The sequence below is a fragment of the Musca vetustissima genome, unplaced genomic scaffold (assembly GCF_032173495.1).
Source record: "Musca vetustissima isolate MV318-11 ecotype Yass unplaced genomic scaffold, APGP_CSIRO_Mvet_v1 utg32687, whole genome shotgun sequence".
Lineage (NCBI taxonomy): Eukaryota > Metazoa > Arthropoda > Insecta > Diptera > Muscidae > Musca > Musca vetustissima.
The window spans coordinates 112,856-129,935 of record NW_026874970.1 but is presented as its reverse complement, the minus strand read 5'-3'; the positions used below and the strand labels follow the sequence as shown (position 1 = coordinate 129,935).

General features: G+C 30.7%; 1 protein-coding gene across 1 annotated transcript in view; it reads right to left on the bottom strand.

Annotated features, from left to right (window-relative positions):
• LOC133337490 (uncharacterized) overlaps positions 1-15,628 on the bottom strand; it is a 30,824-nt gene extending 15,196 nt beyond the window's left edge. Inside the window, exons 1-2 of the mRNA XM_061545710.1 lie at positions 15,569-15,628; positions 128-285 (exon numbers count right to left, since the gene is read on the bottom strand). Of these exons, the coding sequence (XP_061401694.1) occupies positions 128-285; positions 15,569-15,622 (212 nt within the window). The 5' untranslated portion in view covers positions 15,623-15,628. The remainder of the gene's footprint in view (positions 1-127; positions 286-15,568) is intronic.
• Between the last annotated feature and the right edge of the window lie 1,452 nt (positions 15,629-17,080).

Here is a 17,080-nt window from a genome sequence, read left to right as displayed (position 1 = left end):
AAGACATTACATACACAAATAAAAATTGAGTTACTATTTTAACAGAACAGGGCACACAAAAGAAAAAAATTGTAATTAGCAGGTACCATTATCCTACTTCTTGTCATTGTACCAAGATTGTACTCACCAGAAGAACCAATGACTAATGAAAAAGAGGTTCAGCACGTGTTCCGATGGCGGTGGCAGTTGACGAGGCCCACTTTGATACGGCGGGCAACAACCTTGTGTACAGCATTCTCTTGGTAAGGAACAAATGTGCCCGCCTTCACAGAAACGGGCTGCAACCTAAAAATAAATATTGCAAATTATATTACATGTATTGATATTTTATAGAAAATCTAAATACGAAATAGCACATATGTTATATATATATACTAGCGGGCCCGGCAAACGTTGTCTTGCCTAGCAATATTGTTGTTGTATAATTTTCGGAATTTTACGTTTGTTTTTATGCCCTCCACCATAAGGTGGATTGTACAGATTTTTGTAATACCTTCGTATTAAAGTAACATTACAGTACTGAATATCTAAATATAAATATATTATATATATATATATATATATATATATATCTAAATATTTGATGTTATTGAGCGAGTCATGTTGCTATTTTTGTCATCTAAAGTTTCGGTTGATATAAGGTTAAGAATTATTGAATTCGTGGAAAATAAATTTAAATACACATATAAGTTCGACCTTCGGTTATAATTCAATTTTTCCCAATATATTTAAAAGACTTCCATATAACGTTAGCGATTTAAAATACAACTTTGAAATTTGATATTGAAAATGTTAATATTAGGAATACTTATCGAGCAGAAAATCTCCCTAATTAATAATATCAATATTGACCCAAGTATTCGGATAGCTCCCATATAACGGTATCCCTTAATATTCGGTATTTGGCTGTAATTTTATATTCGCCATAGCTTCCTAATATCCCCCCATCTAACAGTACCCCAAACTTTTTGATGCCGTGGGGATTTGGACACGTTTTTAAATCGAATCGGCTGTAATTTGGCATTTGGTTGTTATTTGGTAGAATGAATCCTACTAAAATTATTCTTCTCAATTATTATACTTCTCAATTATTTTTTGAATTCTCACAAATACAATGTCAATCCAATTGAAGAAAAAATATTTTCAAAATTTTCAATAATTGACAAATGAAGGCTTTAAGAAATGATACGCTACCAATTTTCGCCTAAAATATCTCAAAATAACAACTACGACGTGGTGCAATCATAATAGCTCGATACTAATTTCGTGGAAATGCAAATATGCTTCATAATATTCCTTCGTAAAATGTTCGCGGTTCTCGATTTTTTCTCAACTTTTAAATCTTCCCTGAAGCTCCACGAACATTTTAAGTTTTAGCGAGAATAACGAACAGCAATTCATTATACCCTTCACCACACTGTGGTACAGGGTATTATGTCTTTGTGCATATGTTTGTAACAGGCAAAAATAATCGAGATAGACCCATTGATCCTTTTTAGAATATGCATAGAATCACTTTCTGAGTCGATTTATGCATGTCCGTTCGTCCGTCTGTCCATGTTAAATTGTAAACAAAGTACAGGTCGGAGTTTTGATTCGAATTGGTTGAAATTTGGCACAGCTCATTTATTTGGCCCAAGGACGAACCATATTGAAATTGGGAAAAATCGGTTCAGATTTAGATATAGCTCCCATATATATTTTCGTCCGATTTAAGGTAAATGGTGCACCAAAGTGGCTATATATCTTTCGATTTGCACGAAATTTGGCACGGCGTACTGAATTGAGCCTAGAGTGATGTTTGTCGAGTTTCGTGAAAATTTGTCCAGATTTAGATATAGCTCCCTTATATATTATCGATCGAATTGGCGCACCAAGGAACTAATATATGGCTGATAGGAACAAAACGTACTGAAATTTGTATAACCTAACCTGTGACAAGTGTCAAGAAATCGGTTCATCAAGTACAAAAACAAATGTGTATATTAAGAGCCCTATAAGCTGCTTCCTCCCCCTTTTTGAACAAATTATAACAACGTTTTGTATTGTATAATTTATTAATAAATAAGTCGATTCACATTTAGATAAGTATTACATATTTTAGTTCATCCAATTTCATGTTAATGGTCCTGTTTAATATAACCATAGTGGTGAAGGGTATCATATAGTCGGCCCCGTCCGACTTTACTACTTTCTTTACTGGTTTTTATATATTGATAGATATACTAATAAAAGAGTAAAGTGATTGACTGACTGACTGATTTAACGATTCATCAACGCCCACACGAAACGGCTGAAGCTAGAATCTTGAAATTTTGGGTGAGGGTCACTTTTTGGATTTTGGAAATTCGTACTAGAACGGTACGAAAAGTACTAAAAATACTAAATGTAAAACCATTTGTATTTGGCTAGGTTCACTGATTAAATGAGGTTCTCTGATGGAGTGTAGAATATACATAGCAAAGCGTTTTTTGGACGTTCGAATGCTAATTAGGGTTGAGATGTAGGGTCTATTTAAGGAGATGGTTTTGAAAGGGTGTACTCCATGTTACTATATTTAGTACAAATTTAATTTTGAGGTACAAATCGAGTTGGAATCCTGAAAATTTAAATAAACATTAACGTCGAAGAGTAGGATTGAGATATATACGTAGTTTTGGAATTGTTTACTTATGTGTACGAAAAGTACTAAATCCTAATATAATTGGTACAATTTGGATTTGGGTGAACCGATAGAGCTGGAACAATGCAATTTGGAGTCAGTAGAGAACTTTTAAAATTCGTACTAATGTGTACTATATGGTACCAAATTTGGATTTGGGTGAACAGATAGAGCTGGAAGCTTTACATTTGGAGTTAGGATCATTGTTGGTGTAGAATTGAGCTATTTGGTACAATTTGGATTAAAAGTTTACCAATATAGCTGGAATCCTGAAATTGATTAATAAGATTTCCATTGGATTGCATGATTTCTATTGGAAATTATTTCAATTTATATTAATGTTTACTAACTGGTACTTCTTTTGGATTTGGGTGAAGCTATATTTGAAATTTGAAAATTTTACACGTTAGGGTAAAAAATGACAACAAATTTTGTATAGAGCTAAATTTCTTTTGCGGTCATATTTGGTGTGTAGGGTTCAGATATGGAGGTAGTTGTGGTACTATAATAGAACATAGGTACTAAATGGTTCCAAAAGTGTTAATAATGCTTGGTATTGGGTTTTAAATACTTCCCACATTCGCTAACGAAGTAGCGGGTTTATGCTAGTATAGACATAAAAAATTCAAAGCCTTGACAAAATGCATTTTTGGCGAATAGCTTGTCGAAAAACATGGAGATGTCGCTTTTCATTAAAAATTCAAAGTTTGCATTTATGTATTATCACTTTTTGAGTACCATACAATCGAGTAAAAGGGGAGTCATATAAAGGATTAAAACGGCATTTACATTAGAGCTCTTTGCCGGGTTAAACTTCTCTATGGAGGTATAGTCCAATTCCGATTTCATCTACAGTCATGGCATAATTATACAAGGTAGTCTCATGCAGCCAAAGGTTTCCAATTTTTTCATAAATTTACTTTTGACAACATTTAGCTTTCAAAATTTAAATGAAAATGCCTTCCTTTGAAATGTACACACATAATTTGTTCAGTGGCAAAAATTGCAAAATTATATAAATAATTATAAATTATTAATATTTTAAAGTTCCCTGCCTCTGAAAATCAAAAATGCATGTTGTAGCGCCCATATTTACATCTTGATAACCTTAGCCTAGCAGCCTTAGAAAATATGAATTTTTAATTTGTTGAAAATTTGTCAATCGACATACTTAAATTTTTATAGAATTAATTTTTTTATTTTATTTGAAATTGATGTATAAGTTACATATTAAAAAGGGTTGCCATTATCCATTTCTCAAATGAGACTACCTTGAATAGTTATGCTATGATCTACAGTATGCAAAATCGTACACCCACTGCAAATGAAGAATTTTCCAAGTGTTCAATTTGATAAGCAGATTTTTAAAATTTTATATATTTTAAAGTTTTGTTTCTTATATCTTCAATTAAAGCATAATTACAGAAGAATTTAATGTTGGCAACCCTTTTTAATGTGGAACTCACTTATCAATTTTAAATTATATGAAAAATAAATTCCATAAAATTGTATGTAAAGATTTCTTATATTCGTATGTACGCTTATAAGAAAAAACTTTCTTATATCCTGATCCTGATATATATATATATATAAGTGTTGTTATAAGTGACTGCCTGATCATCAACGCCCAGACGAAACGGCTAAAGCTAGAAACATGAAATTTGGCATGTAGGTTGGGTTTTGTGAGGAGGCGTGTGATAAGGCGGGGTTTTTGGAAATTCGTAATAAAGGGTACTAAAAACTGTATTACGCGGGAACGGTTAGATGAAGAACTCTGAAATTTTGTATGCAGCTTTACCTACGATAAGCGAAGTCGTATATGTGAAATGAATATTTTGGAATTTAGTACTAAAAAGTTCGAAATATTATATTTGAATGTAATCGGAAGATATACATATCTGAAACTTTGTATGTAGCTTATGATTCTAAAACAAGAACGACTAGCAAAAATATTTTTTGGAAATTAGTACTAAAAAGTACTAAAACTGTATTACGTCGGAACGGTTGGTAGTAGAATTCTGAAATTTGGTATTAAGCTTTGTCAATAACAATCCAATGGGCATGTGTGAAAAAATTGGTATTTAGTACTAAGAGGTACTAAAACGTACTACATATTATATTTCAATGAAACCAGTAGAGATACTTATCTGAAAATTTATATGTAGCTTAAGCTATTACAAATAGAATGTTGTGCAAAAATATGTTTTGAAAATTAGTACTAAAAAGTACTAGAACTATATTACACCAGAACATTTGGAAGCAGAACTCTGAAATTTTGTATGCAGCTTTGTCAATGATAGGCGAATGGGAATGTGTGAACAAATTTTGGAAATTAGTACTTAAGGTACTAAAAAGTATTAAATATTATATTGCAATGGAACAGGTACGGGTCGATATTTGAAACATGGTATTTAACTGAAGCTATTACAAATAGAACGATGGGCAAAATTATGTTTTGGAAATTAGTACTAAAATGTACTAAAAAGTTATGAATATCGTATTGCAACAGAACCGATAGAGATAGATATTGGCAACTTTGTATATAGCTTTTACTATTACAAATTAGTACTAAAGTGGTGATAAAAAGTACTAAATAAAAATTACAATGGATCCGTTAGAAATAGAAATCTGAAAATCAACGTACCACGTGATTTAAAATTAAATGACAACTGAAACGGTATATATTAAAACTTGAAACATAGTATGTTGCTTAATTATTTCACATATTATGATATGCATATATATTTTTGGAAATAAGCACTAAATTCTGTACCATAGTGAATGGTAAGAAATATAAATATACTCAACATTTGTAATAAGAGTGGGAAAAGTTTGTACTCAAAATAGTATAGTGATGAAGTTTCTTATTAAATGGGTTCTAAAAATCCTGGAAATTACTAAAAAAATGTACATGGGTATTGAAGATCAGAAGTGGTAGAGTTTGGAATTAGGGAATGTGGCTTCTAAAATAAAAGTATATTTATATATTTGCGTTATAAGTGACTGATCATCAAAGCCCAAACGAATCATGATATTTTGCATGTAGGCTAGTGTTAGTACATAGGAGTGTGATAAGGCTGGGTTTATTGTGAATTTTTTCTAAATGGTAAAAATATACTACTGTGTAGGAACAGCAAAATGTATAATTCTGAAATTCGTAATGTAGCTTTGTCTATTATATACAAAATAGAAATACGCCAAAAAGCTGGTAAGTTTTACTTAAAGTACAACAAGTACTAAGTATTGCTATTGATAAATATTAAATACTTATCTGGAACTATGACGATAAACATTTATACATAAATATTTTCTAAAAGTACAACACATTGTATACGGGTGGAGATAGAATTTGGTAAAAGGCTTTTTGTATGAAAAACAATGTTTTCGCAGTTTTGTTTGACATATTTTTCGAAAACCTGAACTAAAAATGATGACAGTTACATGAAATATAGTTTCCAACCCTACATAGACCTATAATACTGCAAATATTTTTGTGAATTGTACGAATAAGTGAACCAAGGCACAGAACACCACAAGTACTAAGTTGTTGACACTTTAAAATGCAAATATTTTTAAGATTTCTACCATAACAGTACTGATATTTATTTCTTATGATGTTTTCATCCCCAATGGAAATATATTATAAGGCTGCGAATTCTGATTTAATGAATAATGTGCGGGATCTTTATGTAGAGGATATACCAACACTTTTTCCAATATGGAAATTGTAACAGACAGCATTAGAAATACTAAATATCTGCAATCTTCCCTGTAAAGGCAAAACTCTGTATAATAAATGATGTACTGTAAAAAATTTTAGCAGCAACGCTTCTTAAACCTATGTTCGGAAAAAATGCGTACTGATTTATACTGAATCCAAAAGTATTGAAATTATTAAATAATTTTTAAGTGTGATATGGATCATTGTAACTACATACTTAGAAATGCATTAATCTACATTAAGTTATATTGTGCAGATAGGTCGATATTTATTTATATTAACTATAAATATACTTTTTTAGAAAGACCCGCTAACGACGTAGCGGGCATATGCTAGTTCTTTTTTTAGTTTCTTATATCCGATATCTACTGTATAATAAATTAAGGTAACAAACGATACAACAACCACATAGAAATTTATTGTTGTATGTAATACAGGTATCAATGTCATTTAATCAAAAATGTAAACAAACGCAGAAATTAAAAAAAAATATTTATTGTAAAAACATAATACTTTGGAAACCTCAAAATAAAATTGAAAAACATGAATGAAAATCTATCAAATTTATATTTCTATCGCTTCCATTGCCACTTATATATGTAAGACGCATGCAAATGCTAGAAATTGCGAGTTATTCCATGAAGTAAGATTTGCTTTCTCAAACTTTCCCAGCAGGCAGAGGGAAAACAGGCAGTATAAAAACATATGGGCACTTCTGCGGTCACATACACGACTTTCGGAAGTAAAATAAAACTTTAAATGTTAAATAAATCAAACGCAATTACTTTTTTTTTACAATTTACCATTAATATATTTTTGTAGTACTTCAGGAGTACCATGGTACAAACATAAGAGGTAATTTACTTCAATAAATTACAAAAACCTGTATTGACATATTTTACAATTTTATTAAATAAGGAAAATATCAGGAAAATTGAATGGAATGTCAATATTATTTTCACAATATGGGTTTGCAAATACGACTATAATAAGAATTCTTCTTAATACTCTGAAAGATTTTTCTCTGAGTGCTGTAAAGTTGCATGGCATATGGTCTGTTCCAGAACCAGCAAGAATGTAAAATTTTTTTACTACGATAACAAATTTTCCTTTATGATATCGACCATGGTATAATAATAGAAGGTAACAGCAAGTGTTGTTGTACAAAAAACCATACAACAACCACATGGCAATTTGTTGTTGTAAGTTCTACTAGTGTCAACTCATTTGACAGAAAAATGTAAACGAACAAACAAATTATCATCAAATTATTTTTATTTTGAAAGTAAATTGAATACAGGAGCACATTTAATAAAGAACAATTTCAAATTGTATGCGTTCCCAATTTTCCTGTTGGCTGATTTTTAAAAACAAAATTTGTCAAATTCATATTGACACTAGTATTACGTTGGAATCAAATCAGCTGGGATTTGCTGTTACCTTTAATAATTGTACCATGGATATCGACAAAAAATAGTAAAAAGTAGTAGATTCTTGCAGTACGGGAACAGACAAATAATTATGGAAGTAGTCTCATTTGAGAAATTGATAATGGCAACCCTTCTTAATATGGATTTCATATATCAATTTCAAATGAAATGAAAAATAAATTCAATAAAATGTTACGCATGGTGATTGCTAAATTTTCAACAAATTAAAAAGAAATATTTTTCTAAAGCTCCACATTGTTCTCAAAATTTAACTAAGAATGTTGCAATTTATATTTATAGGTTTTATAGGCAAGGAACTTAAACATATTAAAAATTTATATTTAAATGATTCTAAAGTTTTTGTCACTGGACACAAGATTTGTGTACATTTCGAAGGAAGATATTTTCGTTTAAATTTGAAAATCTGAATATTGTCAAAAGCAAATTTATGAAAAAATTGGAAACATATGACTGCTTGAGACTATCTTGTATAGTTATGCCATGCTCATATATCAATTTCAAATAAAAAGAAAAATAAATTCCATAAAATTGTATGTATGTCAATTGGCATATTTTCAAAACAATTGAAAATTTATATTTGCTGAAGCTGCACATTGTTCTCTCTGGTTGTTACAACTTATTTTTATAGGTTATAGAGGTAGGGAACTTCAAAATATGAATAAATAAACATTACATTACAAACACATTTACAAAATTGATTAATTGCTTTGATAGAACAGGGACACTCAAGGACAGGACATTGATGGAAAAAATCTGCGAATGGTGCAAACATTTTGAACTTTAAATTATGTTTACAGAACTAAGAAATATCAGGAATTGCACTTTCCAAATTTTGAAATTTGACATGTATTTTTTGCGAAGGATTCTCCTGGTTCACTCAAACGACATTTTTGATTTTGCAATTTTTATTTATTTATTTATCTGCATTTGTAGCATGGTATAATTATTACAAGGTAGGATACAGCTACCGGCTGATTACATTTTTTCTCAAGGTGGCTTCTTCCATCAAATCAAAATACGTATTTTGTGTATGTGTGTGTTTTGCTTTGAATATTATGTCAAATAAATAGAAATATATTCAAATTTAATTGAAATGAGAATTATAATTTTTAACGCGTCCGTCTGGAAATAACTACTTTGTGTGCACTTAAATGAAATTTTCAATCAATATACAAAGTACCTGTAATGCTCAGCTGATTTGATTGTATCGTAATACTCGTGTCATTTTTGATTTATGTAAAACGATCCTGCAGGTTTGCCATTTATTTTTGCTATATTCACAAATCGGCAGAAGATGTAAATGTATAGTTTCAGCGTTTAAGTTTTTTTCTGAACCGTGGTTTCAACCATGAATTGACATGATTAATTAATTTAAAAGAGTATTGATCGGGCGTTAACAATTATACATTATAAATTTAAGAAATCTCAACGGAAGTTCTTTGCCCTTTGTAAAACGTAAATGTGGTTTTGTCGACATATCAAATTGATACTACCCATGGTACACTTATACAAAGTAGAGTAGCTTTTGTCAGAATGGGCAATAATGTTAGAAAAAATGAATATATATATTTTTAACATTTTACCAAAAACGCGAAAAATGAATGGAATGTCAGGTTTTATGGGATATGATTTACATGTTGTTTAACACTAGAAAGCCGAAGGCGGTCATTTTGACCGCTTTCCAATTTCATGTACAAAAGCAATTGTGCATTTAATGACACATTTTTTTAAAATTTGGTGAATTTTTTATAATAAACGTAATTCTGTGAGGTACAAAAAGTCACCATATTTAAAAAAAAGTGTCATTAAATGCACATTTGCTTTTGTACTTGAAATTGGAAAGCGGTTAAAATGACTGCCTTCGGCGTTCTAGTGTTAATTCGTAAATCATATATTTTTTCTTACAAATGTTGTAAAATTCATCTTCAAACAAATCGATTTTCGAATATTATTTATTATATTTTTCAAAACATTGCACACACAGTCACATATTTTGTATATAACTTTGGCATAACAAGCGACAGTATGAAAAAATTTTAATTCATAGATTGCTATGGCCTACCTTGAATAATTGTACCATTATACTACCCTGTTGCGGAAGATTATCGCAATCTTATCGCGGAAGTCACATCCTCCTGGAAGAAATGAACCACGTCGGCGTCACTTCCAAGAAGTAACTTCTGATCTGTATGGAGAACAAAGTATTTATAGGAAGTGATGCAAATGTGGTATACCCATTTGTTTTTAGATTGCCAAATTTTTATTTTTTATCCGATTAAATTGAAATTTTGCACATAACATGCTACATGTGTTGCCTTTCCATGTATCAATTTGAAAATAAAATTATTCTAACAATTTAAGAGATATTTGAGAAAATATTTGAAATTCCATTAAAAGTGATTTAAAATCGAAGTGAAGATAATGTGGTATACCCAATGATGTTAATGTGGTATAGTATAATTTTCACTTCCAATTGATATCTTATATAATTTATTCTTTTTAATGAATGCGAATTAGCTCGAGATTTATGTCTGTTAAGATTTTGAACGGATACGTTAAGTGGAACTTTAATTTTTAATATGTTATAATGTCTACACATGGCAATATTTAATTTTTGTATGGAGAAGTCGTTAAAACTTTTTCATCCTTGTGGTTCGTGGTAGACTCTGGTAGAGTACAAATGTTTCAAATAGTAATGAGATTTTGTCTAGTGCTGGCAGATTCTTGCAGTACGGGAACAGACCAATTATTATGGAAGTAGTCTCATTTGAGAAATTGATAATGGCAACCCTTCTTAATATGGATTTCAGGGTCGTACCTAAATTCATGCATATGCGTACGAATTTATTCACCTCAAAAGTTAAAGACATGTATTTCAATGAATGTTACCCAAATACGCATTGCGTATAAAAATATAAAGTTGAAAATTTTCAACATTGACAATGCGTATTTTGGAATTTTTGTTTTTTGAAAATAGAATTCCATTCATTGAAAAATTTGGTTTTCTATAAATGTGAACATTTTTCGATCAATAAAAAACAGTTTTCATCAATTTTTACCGTTTTCAATTGGCACAGATGTAAATAAAGTCCATACGTATTTGGGTAATACGGACGTCTTACAAACTCTGTATAGGTGAGAAGGTGAATATTTTTGTACGGAGCGCAATAAATTAGGTACGACCCTCATATATCAATTTCAAATGAAACGAAAAATGAATTCAATAAAATGTCAAGGGCCCCATACACTATAAATCATGCCGATGAACCCCTTTTTGTATATGTGAGATTGACTAGTGTATGGCAAACTCTTCAATCACTATTCCAAAAAATCGATTTTTGTTCCAAAAAATTGCATTTTGAGTAGTAAATTCAGTTGTTTTTTATTCCGTCACAATTTTATTATTTTTGTACACAAAATTATTTACTGACAACTTTCAAAATGAATATTATTCACCAGATTGATAGGGGTTCATTTTCAAAATCAAAACTATTTTGATTTTCTTCATGCATTGTGTGTGTCACACATACACAAATAAACTTTCAAAAAATAACACATACTATGATAAATGCTGTACGGCATGATGTATAGTGTATGGGGCCCTTTACGCATGGCGATTGGCAAATATTCAACAAATTAAAAAGAAATATTTTTCTAAAGCTCCACATTGTTCTCAAAATTTAACTAAGAATGTTGCAATTTATATTTATAGGTTTTATAGGCAGGGAACTTAAAAATATTAAAAAATGTATATTTAAATGATTCTAAAATTTTTGTCACTGGACACAAATGTTTTAAATAGTAATGAGATTTTGTCTAGTGCTGGCTTTTTTCATGCAGACTCAAGGTATACCACATTACCTGCACTTGTGTTTACTGAAGAAATATTTTGTTTTTTTCTAAATTGGTGATTATGTGGTGCAATCGCGCATATTATTTGATTTTTAGTTCATACTAATTATTTTAATGCTTTAGTAATAACGATTAAATTACATCCGTAAAACAAAAAATTATTTTTAAACTTGAACCGAAAAAAAGTCATTTTCATGAAAAATTTAATTTTTGGTACTAATTCTCAACGTGATTAAAATAAATTTAACAGATCATTGCTATCTTATTTTTTTGAGAACAGCAAACTATAGAACATGTTTCAGTTATTCTAAAATTTTCAGTTTACAAAAAATTTACTATACCACATTACCAACCTATACCACATTTGCATCGCCTCCTGTATCTCATAATTCAAGGTCGAACATTGAAAGCTATTTTTTGAAAATCGCCTATTTTTGACCACAAGCTAATTTAAAAAATAAGGAAAATCTTAACTGATAGCATTTATCCTAGTTCATACAATAGCTATACACTCGCAGAGAAACATCCAAAAATTTGGAATCGATTGGGTTATTAGTTTTTGAGTTGGAGAAAATCGCGTTTGAGAAGCCCTCTTGCCGTCACTTGATGCTAACACAACAAATCGGCTATATCTTCAAAAATTGTTGAGATTTGCACTTGTAATTTTATAGGGACATTCTTGAATTGGTGTAGGTTCCAATTAAATCAAAATAAAAAATTGGTTAAGTAAATATTTTACTATTTCTTTTTATTTCAACTTTAAAGACATTTGTCCCTAAAAAGTGCATGATTATTCATAATAATAATATTATTATATAACATATATTATTAATTAAAAAAAAATTCTAAATGTACTAATGGTTTAACTTAAGGGGACATCCCCCATTCTCGATTTTAAATTTTCACGATTTTCATTGGACTGGTAAATGAATACGAATGCATGTTATGATTTGTAACTTACAGCCTGTTTTTGTAAATGTAAAATGTCCATTCGTTCGTCGAAAAAACGAACGATTACTCATTTTGGTTTTCGCAAACAAATTACCGGTTGTAGTGAGTGAGAAATAGGAAAGAGCTTTTGGTATTCGTATTTTTTTGGTTTTTGTTATACAAAACGGTGCGTTATTTACGAACAAAAATGTCAAAAACAAACGAAGAGAAAATACCATTCGTTTAAAAAATAATAATAAAGAAAACTATTTGTTCATTACAATTTGTGTGTTGTTAGTGAAAAGAACGTAACAAATATGGAAAATACTGATGAAATATATAAGAAGAAATGGTTTGTAAAAAATTATATATCCCTATGAAATGTAAAAAATTATATTGAATTGTTTGAACCCCTAGCAACAAAAGGACAACGATTGCCCAATTCCAAAAATTGGTTGATCTCATGGAACTTTACCCACAATTAGCAACTGGCCGTCCTGTTTTCGGATCCAATAAATTTGAAGTGGATAACAAGTGGAATAATGTTGCTGTATCATTAAATGCCATAGGTATTCTCCTTTGGGGAATATTTTGCTTTTCTTTATAATTAAAATTAATTGCAATCGTACCAAACATTTTGAATTTTCTATTTTGACACTTTTTATGTAAAAAAAAACTGTTTGTAAACAATAAACAGAGTTACCCACATTTTGCAATAATTCTATTGGAAAATTTGCAACAAGATACCAAAAGAAACACTTTGGCACTAATGGTTAAAAACGAATGAAAAAGCTCAATCGTTTCTAGACGAAAGCTTTTACAATTATTACAAAAACCAAATTTTCGACATATACGTTTTAATACGAACGATACGTGTGACTACCGGAACAAATTACAAAAACAGGCTGTTACACTTATCCATATACAATTGACGATTTATAAGAGAAATTAGGTTGTTGTTGTTTTTGGTTATTAAAAAAACCTTTTTTTATGGCGGGCGGGACAACTCCTCACTGGAACATCGGAAATTCTTAGGGTGGATCTGGCTCTCGTATGAACAAGGATTATTCACTTCGATCAAAAATTAACAAAATGTCGGACCTTTGAAAAAAATATTTCTGGAAATTCGCCTATTTTTGGCCACAAACTAAGTTTAAAAATAAGGAAGTTCTTCACCGATTGGCTTTATCCTTGTTCATACGAGAGCTATACAATCCCAGAGAAACGTGTTAAAATTTGGAACCGATTGGATAATTACTTTTTGAGTTATTGTGTCCGCCATTCGTGAAAACACTTCTTCGAGAAAAATGCGTTTATAGTTTGAGAATCACTCTTGCTGTCACTTGATGCTGACACAATAAATCTCCAAGAGTTATTGAGATTTTCACTTGAAATTTTGTAGTGAAATTTTGAATTAGTTTAGATTCGAATTAAATCAAAAGATTTTTTGAAAAGTCCTTGCCTTTGACTTATGAATACCCAAGGTGTATTAAATAGGGTGTAAGTGACAATCATATGGTTTTAGACTTTTTTCTTTATTGTTTGTAAAGTAAATTGTCAAAAACATTTTTAACAATTAATTACGATTTACAAAATTGTCTTTAAATTTAGGATTTTGATAAAAAAATATGTTCATAGAGACGGACGAAAAGGGCTTAAATCAGTTTTAAAACCGTTCGCTGATTTGATCCAAATAGTTTATGTTTTGTATCCCGTGTTGAAATCTGTTCATAAATCCTAGCTACACATACGTAGCCTATATTGGAATCTCCAAAAATCAATCCAAAGGTGGAAGTCTTGGATATACTCCTATAGCCAGATTGCACAAGGGCAACACAATTTCCTTGATTTAGTCTTTGGCCGGGGATTTATGTCCTCCAAACATTCATTAAGGAGGCGAAATTTGAAGGCAATTCTTCGAAAAAAAATTGTAATTTACAATATAAGCAACATCACCAGGAACCAAAGGCTACAACTTTACTCCCTAACCTAAAATTGCCAAAAATATACTAACCTAACCTAAAATTGCCAAAAATATACAAATTATTCATCAAATTGTTTTTGTTTATTTTTCCCAAAAACTAATTGTCAACATGACAATTTAATTTCTATAACAGCAATGTTGTTTTTGTAAAATGTTAGTTGTTGTAGCTGATGCATACACTTTAAATACACCTTGATGAATACCAAAACTATTTATTTATTATCTGCATGCCAAACAATTGTTCCGTTCCAGAACCTAAAAGAATCTACTCATTTTACATGTTTTGCAACTTTTTACTCGAAAACCGTTCCTCAACCCACAAAACTGGTAAAACATGAAATTAAATTTAAGAGAGCACAAAACAAAATGGCGTTATCTTTGTAAACTTTTTACTTGAGAAATTTGGCCGAGTAAAAATGGTAAACAGTGATTTGCTGTTATGTTGATTTTGAAGTATTGCCATCTAATTTTGGCATATTTACCAGATTTGCGTTCCCTAACTTTTCAAATTATTTTGTATTCTGAGAGCAATTTTGAAATGTTTCCCTTTTACTAGATTTACTATTAAAAAGTACTGGAACAGACCAAATGTTCTCCATAGCACCAACTCTATTTTGTAACTTTTTGTGGAAAAAAATAAAACATATACGACGACATATATAAAGTGTTGCAGTTTTGATATTTTGATGCAAAAATTGTGTCCTATTCGCATAGGTTTTCCATAAAATTGAGATGAGTTGATTTAATTTTTAATTTAAAGATTTAACGAATAAATCGACATAATGCGTTTTTGCCCTCTAAATATTTATAACCGGATATTTTAGTTATTCGGTTGTACATACGCATATGCGTAGTAATTAAAACATGCACCCTAATAAATGATCTTAAATTCTTAAATAGCCCGATGTGAATAAATATTGCTACAAATACACACATAACATTATACATTTGTACTATTATATACTTACAAATTTAGACATTTGTATTGAAATGCCAAACATGAGAGCTAAAAACAATAGCATTTTCAATGCAGCGGAAAGCTGTGACAATAACAATGATGTCCTCTAGGTTTGTATTTTTTATTGCCTTCTTTGGTAGATGGTGTATCGTTATTGTTTTTATTATGGCTACGTCTTCCATACAAGATAGTGTGTGTGTGCGTTGAAGTGTCCTCTGCTCAGCTCTGATGTATGCAAGGCAGTTTGTGGGGATGGTTGATGGGTTGGATGTCTTTATTCAGATTGCTGACACTGACATAGAGCAATGCTGCCTTTACAGTGGCAATAACAGCACGACGTTGGTCCGTTCGCTGTCCTTGGAATCAGAGCACAATGCAATTTCATGCATTTATCCTTTTGCACACAAACACATCGCACACACAACTGCTGTTTTCATATTTCTCATTTTTATTTGTTTATATTTTTATTGTGTTTCCTTTGCTTTGCTTTTGAATAGTTCAGTTGTAATGTGCACAACAAGCACACACAGCGCAGCCTTTAGTCAATTTGTATTTATGTTTGTATGTATGCATGTAGTATATACATGTCCACGTGCAAATATGTGGACAAGAGTGTGTATGTGTGTGTGGAGGTGAGAGTATGGAATAAAATGTTTGTGTTCTTAATTATTACATGTACTATATACATACATGCATACACAGGTATTGTGCCGTGAGTGTCTGTTGTCATTTGTTGTTCTGTTTTAATTTTTAGAAAATACGCCTAAAGGAAGCTGCGTCACTTGGTTAGCTTTCTATTGTAATTTACTGCAACAATTTGTTTAATTCCTCAAAGGGCCTTCTCTTTCACTTTGTAACAATTGTTAAAACGTAAATGCGCAAAAAACAGGAGACCAATTGTCTGTCCGCGAGACGCCTGTGTATGTGTGTAGAAAGGTATGAAGCAATTGTCGTAGGGGTAATGTTATGTTATTTTCCTGTCGTCTGCGTATGACTGAGTAACGACGCCCAACAGTATGCAAAACTTTTTTCCAATTGTCTTCGCTTTAAACATAAACGCGTGCGAATTCGTGTTTATAACGACACATATTTCATGTTGTTGAAACTATTGTCCAATATCGAGACAGGTTATTTGCTATTTTTTACATTTTTTTGGATTTTGAGACCACGAATGCCATCATCTTTCGACAACAAACATTCTGAATTATATCAATTTTATCTGTATCAAAGGAACATCCACCACCTTGACGCAAGATTTTTTATAGTCGACGGATTATTTAAGATATTTGGTTTCACATGTTCACTTAATTCGACAATAATTTCAAGTGCGTTAACATGATTTTGCGTTAAAATATTTTTATTGAATAATCGTAACAAAAGGGGGTTTTCTTCAAATCGTGCTCTCACACAATGACTAAAGCAAACTTGATTTTTCTCATTTTTCTATTCTTTGTTTCGTCAATTATTTGCTACTTCAACCCCACTAGTATAGGAAATGAAATTACTGTAATGGCGTTGCCAT